This window comes from Strongylocentrotus purpuratus, unplaced genomic scaffold (genome assembly GCF_000002235.5).
Source record: "Strongylocentrotus purpuratus isolate Spur 01 unplaced genomic scaffold, Spur_5.0 spur5_scaffold_4, whole genome shotgun sequence".
NCBI lineage: Eukaryota > Metazoa > Echinodermata > Echinoidea > Camarodonta > Strongylocentrotidae > Strongylocentrotus > Strongylocentrotus purpuratus.
The window spans coordinates 16,194,461-16,203,120 of NW_022145610.1; the positions used below are offsets into that span (position 1 = coordinate 16,194,461).

Genomic DNA, 8,660 nt, shown 5'->3' on the forward strand with positions numbered 1-8,660 from the left:
TCATATGTACAACAGTCAATAACGATATAGATCACAGATTTTGCACCTACACACATGTATATGGTAATTTAAAGCACCAACAAGTTTTTAACCCTCATTTTCACCTTAATAAGTGAACGTGTAAAAAATACCATGACAAGGGCTGACCAAATGAAGATTTAGATATCGAACTGTAAATGTTACTCTAAATACAGTGTACATTCAATATTATAGAAGTTCAGAAAAAAAAATGATATTATAACAATTATCTGTAAAAAAAAAATACCATGACAAGGGCTGTCCAAATGAAGATTTAGATATCGAACTGTAAATGTTACTCTAAATACAGTGTACATTCAATATTATAGAAATTTAGAAAAAAAAAGATATTATTACAATTATCTGTAAAAAAAAAAGACCATGACAAGGGCTGTCCAAATGAAGATTTAGATATCGAACTGTAAATGCTATTCTAAATACAGTGTACATTCAATATTATAGAAGTTCAGAAAAAAAATGATATTATAACAATTATCTGTAAAAAAAAAAAAGACCATGACAAGGGCTGTCCAAATGAAGATTTAGAAATCAAACTGTAAATGCTATTCTAAATACAGTGTACATTCAATATTATAGAAGTTCAGAAAAAAATCATATTATTACAATATCTGTACCTAATCCTTTTAGCTTTACTTGAAGTAGGCTTACTTTTGTTGTAATACATCCTTAGAGAAAATATATTGCATAATCATTGTAGAGCATTTTATTGCCTCCACTTCAAATAGTAAAGGTAAACAAAAAGAATTGTCTTTACTGATGGAGATTACAGTGTGCTTGTATGCAAATGTTGTTGTTTTTTAAATCAATAAAATATATATAATTAAAAAATATTCAAACCCATGAATAGCAATGAGTGATCTTAACACCTGTAAGGAAGCAATGGGTAATAATATTGATTGAAGGTTGTATTGTACAGGAAACCTACAAAGCAGGGCTTGTAATTTAGGGTTCCTGATACAAAATTGAATGAAGTATCTCAAATGTAAAAAAATAAAAACAAAAACAAAATATATGTTGGAATGACAGTACGGTGTATGAACAAGAAAAGACATTACAGTTAATTATTTACAATGTACCTTTTTACAACATATTTTCATTTACAATTATTTCCACATTATCGTAGGACAAATATTATGGATGACTGAAAGAAGTAGTACAAGCATCTATCAACAGTAAGTTACTGTGCAGTAGCTCTGTATTCAAGATGATAAGAAATGCATGCAAGAATAGCTGGTTGAAATAGTTTGTACCGGGGTATGTTTCAAAATCGTGTTAAGACATTGGAAATATGGTTTTAAAGAGTTTCTTATAATGAAACAACAAAAGATACATTTGTGAAGGAAGTCATATGCATATTACATTACATTAATAGTATATGATATCTCTAAAGCGCTTAGAGACATTCTGGATCTATTAAGCGCTAGGACCTGTTTAAAAGCGGAATATTATTATTTTATATCATTACCTGCAAAACACAAAATTTGATTTTAGCAATTTCTTCAGATGGGTAGATAATCAAATGACAAGCTGTATAACGTTCAGTTAAATGTTAATAAAAGCTTAAGTTCAATACATTTTTTTTCTTTACACTGATTTGGTGTAGATATATCTAAAAAATTATCATATCACAGCCTCCAATTCCTCATCAGAATCATCATCATCATCATCATCCCCTACTCTGTTTGACATGGATGGCAAATTTGCGCAATCGATGCATGAGCACATATCGGTGCATGGCATATTATTTTGAAGACAGGAGCAACGGCCTTGTGTACACTGTGTCTTCTTGCATGAACAGTGAGAGAGCTCTAATACACTGGCAGGTGCTGGTGGCAGTGTCATCCAATCAATGACGTACGCATCATCCTCAACCTTCCATCCATGGCTCTCTGGAGATGGTGTCTCTGGTTTAGGGTCAAGACAAAGCTTGTGGACAGCAGCTTGGTAATTTGCCCTCTGTGTGTGCTTGTGGAGACTGTCCTTGTTTGTGGGTAAGCTCTTCTCTCCGCAAGTGCCGCTCTTGAACAATTTACATCTTGCATCATTAACATCTTTGCACCCCTTCTGTCCATAAAGCTCACAGGTGTATGCCTCGATGCCTTCATACAGGGTTAGAGGCACTGAAAATGATGCTCCCAGATTCTGAAATGTGGTACAGTGCTCTTTGCTAGACATCATCAATTTCAGAGCTCTCACCTTCCCAATGCCATACATGGCACTCACTGTGTCACAACCTGTGAAACAGTGCAATCCAATGAGGGCTCTGCACACATCTTGGCCGAAATGGTTGAAGACATTACCGATGGCGATGGTTCGGGTCTTGTTGCCTTGGCCTGTCCGGAAATACATGTTTGCGTCAATATCTTGTGAAAAAGCCAGACAGAGGATGAACACATCAGTGTCGGGACTGTTGATAATTACATCAACACTACAACTGGCAGCATGTAGACTGTGAAGGAGGAGTCTGGTGTCTGCCTCTTCTTGGGTAGAGAATAATGCCGGTAAAGGTTGTATTTCCAGCTCTCCCTTGCTCCTGTCCATGCGAATGGCATGGCATTCTTCCCCATGTCCAACAATAACCGTGACATCATCAATTATGTCCTTTCCCGACTGGCTCCATCTCTCAAAGAGATATTGGAGGAGATTCTCCTTGTTCTCCCCAGAAGAGAGAAACTTTGTCCACTGGTTTGGTATCTTCTGGTCACCAGAGAAGATTTTTGTGAGCTGGGACCCCTCGACAGCACGTCGCCCTCGTTCAGCATTCTTGATGCTCTTGGATTTGTATCTGTCAGGAACAAAGTGAACAATTTTAGATTTGTTCATCTTTGCTTGCTTCACTAATATCTTGAGTACCTGGTCCGCAAATTGCCCAAATGTAGAAGGAGGTTTGATGCTGCGGATCAATGCCATAGCATCCCACACCCATGTAGATCCGAAAGGGATATCTTCTATCGTTGGTGATGGTTTTACAGATCCCTCTAGGAAATGAAGTAGTTTGGCTTTGTTTGTCTTCACTAGAGAGCCATCATGATTAGCTAAAGGAGCAGGCAATGGTCCCAAAGTATGCACAAGCATCTCTCCGATATCAATCTTTCGAACGGTGCCGACCACAATAAGACGTGCAAACAAGTTTCTATCAGCCTTGAGTGCAATCTCTCTTCCTTTCACTCTCGTGATTGAGGATTTTGCTGCATCTTTGAAGGTCTTCAGCTTATTTCTCTTCAGGGTATCATGGAAGCCGACATCTTGTTTGAGTAATCGGTCCTGACAAAATGACATGAGAGCCTCTTCCCCCTTCTCTTTTGCTCCCTTCAGGTCTTGAAGAACAGGTTTTGGTGCCATTTGTCCAGATGTTATGTTGTACAGCTGTTCTCTCTCAAGTGAGGCATCGAATGGGTTGACCATATTGAGTATCGTGTCCATGATGTTCTGGATGTCCCTTTCATCACGATCTATTCTTGATCTATCCAAGTCAATCCTTTGTCGAGTTGAGGTGTTACGACCAGCCATCTCTTGACATTCTCTTGTAATGGCAGCTCTTTCATGCTGTGAAAGAGTCCACCTGTACACAGCACCCTTGTTGAGGGTAAATCCTGTCAATCCTCCCTTGGTCTTTGAGTCCCGATTTGCTGTTTGCTCTATCACTTGGTCACAAGCAACCTGGGCAAAACCATGATTCTGTTGTCGTTGAGCAACAAAATTACCAGCACGCAATGCATCATGAATATCTGGATGAGTTTCCTTCAGTGCACACATTTCAACCCAGTAGGCAGACAAGTATCTCGCATAGTTTACCCTATCATACGAGAAGTACCAGGGAAGCATTGAGCGCACACAGGACAGGTGTAGGTTCCAATCTCCTTGTCTTGTTGCTCTGATAAATTGTAGCAAATCACCAACCATTTCCATGTACGAGCACCAGAACTGAAAAGTCTCATTGTTCTTATTTTCGATGATGAAGTTATCATAGCTAGTGCTTAGATTCTGATATGCTTCTGAGTCAATGTAGTAATCAAAGTCCTGAGATGGAAATGCTGCTTGCATGTCCGAGACAATTTTCTGTGATTGAGCTTGATCTTCCTCTGAAAGGGTGTCAAAGAAGGCCTGCCAACACAAACGATGAAGAGCCTCACATACTAGCTTGTGAGCCCTTAGACTCCTATTGTAGTGATGACCACTTATGACTCCTCTTAAGGACCCAGCAGCAACAACTTCTGATTCAATGACAATGTCCTGGAATCCAGCATCCCCAAACCTCTTTCCTATACAGGCGAGGTAAGCCATAGCAGTATGAAATTCCCCCATGCGAATGACAAGTCTGTCCCTGAACATGTCATTTCTCCATCTGATTTCTTGGGCCTTCGCATAAATTGCTTGGTCGAAGACTACTACGATCCTATTTAGCCCTAGCTGATCAGCAATGGCAACACTGCGACAAAGGATGGTGTATACAGTGTTCAAATTGGTTGGGCTGGCATCTATGACTGGTAGATATCCTATATTTGTCAGTGGTGGAATATCACATCTCTGAAGTAATGTGTTGAACCCACTCCAACCTGGCAATGCATGTACATTTGAAACCTTGGTGAAGTAGTATGCACTGTCTAATCTCCTTGAACTTTGTTGGATGTGGATATGGTCTTCTAAATCTACAGCGACATCTTGCTCAATGAAAGGACCTCTTCTTTGCCCTCCACTGTAGTAGTCAATGTTTGCTGCTGGTGGCTGTATAGACCTCTTACGTGTCCTTTCTACCGAGATACTTTCAGTGCGATGGGTAGTTGCTGGTGATGGCCTCTGCAAGATTATGCCATTGGTGTTATGGGTTGTCCCTTTACCGGAGAGGGTCTCCTCCCCAAAGTCATTATTATCCCACACTAGTGTGGTATGTACAGATGGCAAAATGTTGGGAGGAATGAAGTTCTCGCCTCGTTGAATTTGGAGTTGAGCAAGGGCAGTGTCATGCTCGAGGACTTGTGAGTTCGAGGAGCAGTGCCCTAATCCATTCAACAGCCCAATGAGCTGCGCCGAGCCAGTAAGGTGTCTCACCGACATAGCCAGAGCAGAGTGCTTTGGCATAATCGTCCTACCGCTGGAAGCAAGATTCATTACGTCCTGGCATATTGAGACAATCTTACTTTTCTTTGCATCCTTCACCTGCACTCTTGAATTATCTGGAGGGAGTTCATTAGTTGCACCTACAGTCCATGCCATAAAGTTATACAGCGCATCTGGTACTAATCCCAAAGCCATGTCTGCAGTTAAGTCTCTCGCAGTTGGTGGCCATGGAGGCTGAGGAATGGAATTAGAACCTCTTTCTATTGCTCTTCTGAGTGATTGTGCTGCATGATATAGTGGTCTCAAGTCACATGATGTTCTCACTTGAGGAGCTCCTTCAGTTTGATGAATGTCAGAGTCGGTATCCCCATCAGTCTCATCTGTACTGCTTATGTCGGATGAAAATGGATGAACAACGTCCTCTGCAACTTCATCCATAGATAAATCTTCAACAAAAACTAAATCACTAGCATTACTGTGAGAAGACCTAAGAAATTTGAGAAATGGAAAGGTCTTTTGAAGCCTTCGCTTTAAATTAAATGACTTGTAACTTGGGATTTCTTTTCCCTCTACCTCCTTCACACACTTCTTGAACAATCCAAGCAATTTCTGTAACCTTAACACTTCTCGACCCTTCACCACTCTTACATCAACAACTGATCTACAAAAATGATCATATGACTTCTTATACAAAATGTTCTCAGAGTTTTCTTCTTTGTCCTTCTTTGTGAGAAACCTTGTATAGTTCTGGTAACAGCTCAAGTGGTATCTCACTTCCAATGCGACAGGGTCCTTCCCACGAATCTGCATCAAAATCTTCTCATCGGTGCGCATTTCTGCAGCAAGTACAAGCTTACCTGCTGAAATTGTTTCACATTGAGTTAATTTCTCCTTCCTTCTTTTCCTTGTAAAATGATCACAAGTTGTTTTGTCTTTCCTACATATTATGCACTGCACTGGAAGAATATGCCGAACCCTTGGCTGAACACTATGCTGATCCGACTGCCTCGGTCGAAGTTGTCGGATCTTTGAAGGTGGCTTTATCCCTGAATCTTCTGCCTCCAGTGGAACATCGTTGGTTCTTGTGGCTGAAGCAAGTTTTTAAAGACAAAAAGAGAAACAGGAAAACAAAATTATTATTGGTCCAAGCTTTACATGTAATAATGAAATATCCCATATATACAATTTGAACATTTGAAAATGTTCAGTCCCCTTCCTAAAAAAGGAATACGTAAATTTCATTGTGGACAAAATAATTTTTCAACATCTTAGTTAACAAGATTGAAAGCTGAATAACTGTTTCATATTGATGGCTTGTTAATGTGGTCAATGAATACCCAAGCTATTTTCTGAGTGGCATTACTATTAGCTGAATCAACGTGCTCATTATTTGTAATTTCTTCCCGATGATGTTTGATCGAACTTGAATATGTCATTAGACATTACACATTTACCATACGAGGTCAACTATAAACAGTGTCGACCTTACGACCATTATCACCTTGTCGTACATGTATGAAAAATGAGATTCAGCACTCGCAGTATTATAGAAGGCCTAGTGCATACAATGAATAAGTTGCCAGGAGTGACAACAGTCAAGATTTCATTTGTTTAAGTATTTTTCTTTTCCAACATCGATGATGAAATTTATTGTACAATAAATACTTTACTGTCAATTAATTCAGCTCAGTCAGATGTCACCCATGACCAAGTGTAACTTAAGTAAAGCTTTAGAGTGAATTTAAGTATTGTACAATGACGTTGGAAATTTTTTAGAATTAATATAGATCTAGAGGTGCTCGTGTTTTGTTCAAATAATTGAAGTAGACTAGTTCTCATGGTTCTAGACTAGTATTATTAAGTCTAAGAAGTAAGAGTAAGACCCTAACTTTGCTTTTTTGCGTGTGTGTGAAACTGAATTTATTATGATGATAGCCTACCTACATATATATAATGCCTGTAGCTGTATATCTTATTAAGGGAATAACTAGTTTGTGGGTAAAATCAAGTGATTTCAGAGATAAGCGTTAAGCCCACGCAAGAGAACCCAGATCTTACACGAATACCAATGCATGGGACTGTAATGTGAAAAAACTGGGCAAACAATCCATGACTAAAACCTGATGAAACCTTCACTGTTTAATCATAACAATGCTTTTGAAATATTTAAAAAATGACAGTAATAAATTACCTTCATGTCCTGATCTTTCTTGCTTCTTCCTGACCCTCTCGATCTTAGTTTTGTCGGTAAATCGCATGTAACATGCGCGATGGTAACCCAAAGTTTGAGGAGGCACATTGAGAATATCTGGAGACAAAACAAGCTCCAAATCATACTTTTCAATGGCATGGGTAGCAATAACACCTTCTTTAATGTCAAATTCCTTCCACTGGTGAACACTGATAACAAATTTCCTCCAGCTTGTCTCAGAAAAAGAGATAATATTTGTCGAATCGCCATCAACAATGTGCATGCAACACTCCATGGTCATGGTGCACTAGCAGACTAGACATACAGACAGTGCATGCGAACCAAGACTCAGAATACATGGACTGTGATTGGTCAATTGCACTATGAGCTCTAATACCCCAGCTGTGATTGGCCAATTAAGGAACAGCTATGACATCATCATTGCAGAATGGCTGTCTGCTACATACAGTGATATTTGCAACTTTATATCAAAATTGTGAAAAAATGTACCAGCCAAAAGTTGGGAACATTTGACCATTGTTCTTAGATACATGTCCATTGATCATTTAGGACAAAATAAAGTACTTCCCAGGGAGAGACCACGGAACTGAAGAATTTTGAGGCTTGGCCCATGGTCTACTGGTATTAAAGGTACATTCCATCTCCCCAGTCAAGAGGGGAGTTAACCCCCTCCGTCCTGCTAATTAATTTCTGGATATTTCTTTCCTCTTTTGACCTGCTTGGCAGTTATGTAATTTATTGTTTTCTAGTGACAAGTCTAATGATTATTCTGTTTGGTGTACATTCAAACTTTTTTTATATTCGTAACTTTGCATTCCCCACTCTTCTTCTCTCCCTCTCTCCTTCTCTCTCCCTCTCTCTCTCTCTCTCTCTCTCTTGCTGTTTCACAAAAGGCTGATTAAGCAGTCTTTTAACGCACAAACAACAGATATTATGATTATATATTCTTTTCAAATAACAACTACTGAAAACAGATTTTTTTTTTTTCTTCAAGAGAATTGTATTGATAAACAATTGAATAAAGATTAAAGAAAGACCTGCGATGAGGCTCGTACAATTTGTCTCAGATCAACAGCAAGCAAACATTTATTTATTTAGTCTTCTTTAAAAACACAAGTTAGCCCTATTCAGTGCCGCAAGGCCTGCTTTACAAAAGGGACCCTGTATCAAGTGGACACTACAATGTATAAAGTTAAAACACAACTTAAAGAAAAACACATAAATACATAAAATACATGGCAACTAAAGAATAAATGTACAGCAGTGTTATGATAGATTTATATAAAACCTGTTAATATAGAATAAAATCAATTGGCTTTAGTTATTGCGATATGATATAATAGACTGTTTT

At 38.7% G+C, this 8,660-nt stretch overlaps 1 protein-coding gene across 1 annotated transcript; it reads right to left on the minus strand.

The window, feature by feature from the left end:
• Positions 1–948: 948 nt before the first annotated feature.
• On the minus strand, positions 949–7,874 carry LOC105442958. Its single transcript, XM_011675661.2, has 2 exons — positions 7,289–7,874; positions 949–6,185 (listed from the first exon to the last, which is right to left on the minus strand). The coding sequence occupies exons 1-2, from the start codon at positions 7,587–7,589 to the stop codon at positions 1,660–1,662; spliced, it is 4,827 nt and encodes a 1,608-aa protein (XP_011673963.2). The 5' UTR covers positions 7,590–7,874; the 3' UTR covers positions 949–1,659.
• Between the last annotated feature and the right edge of the window lie 786 nt (positions 7,875–8,660).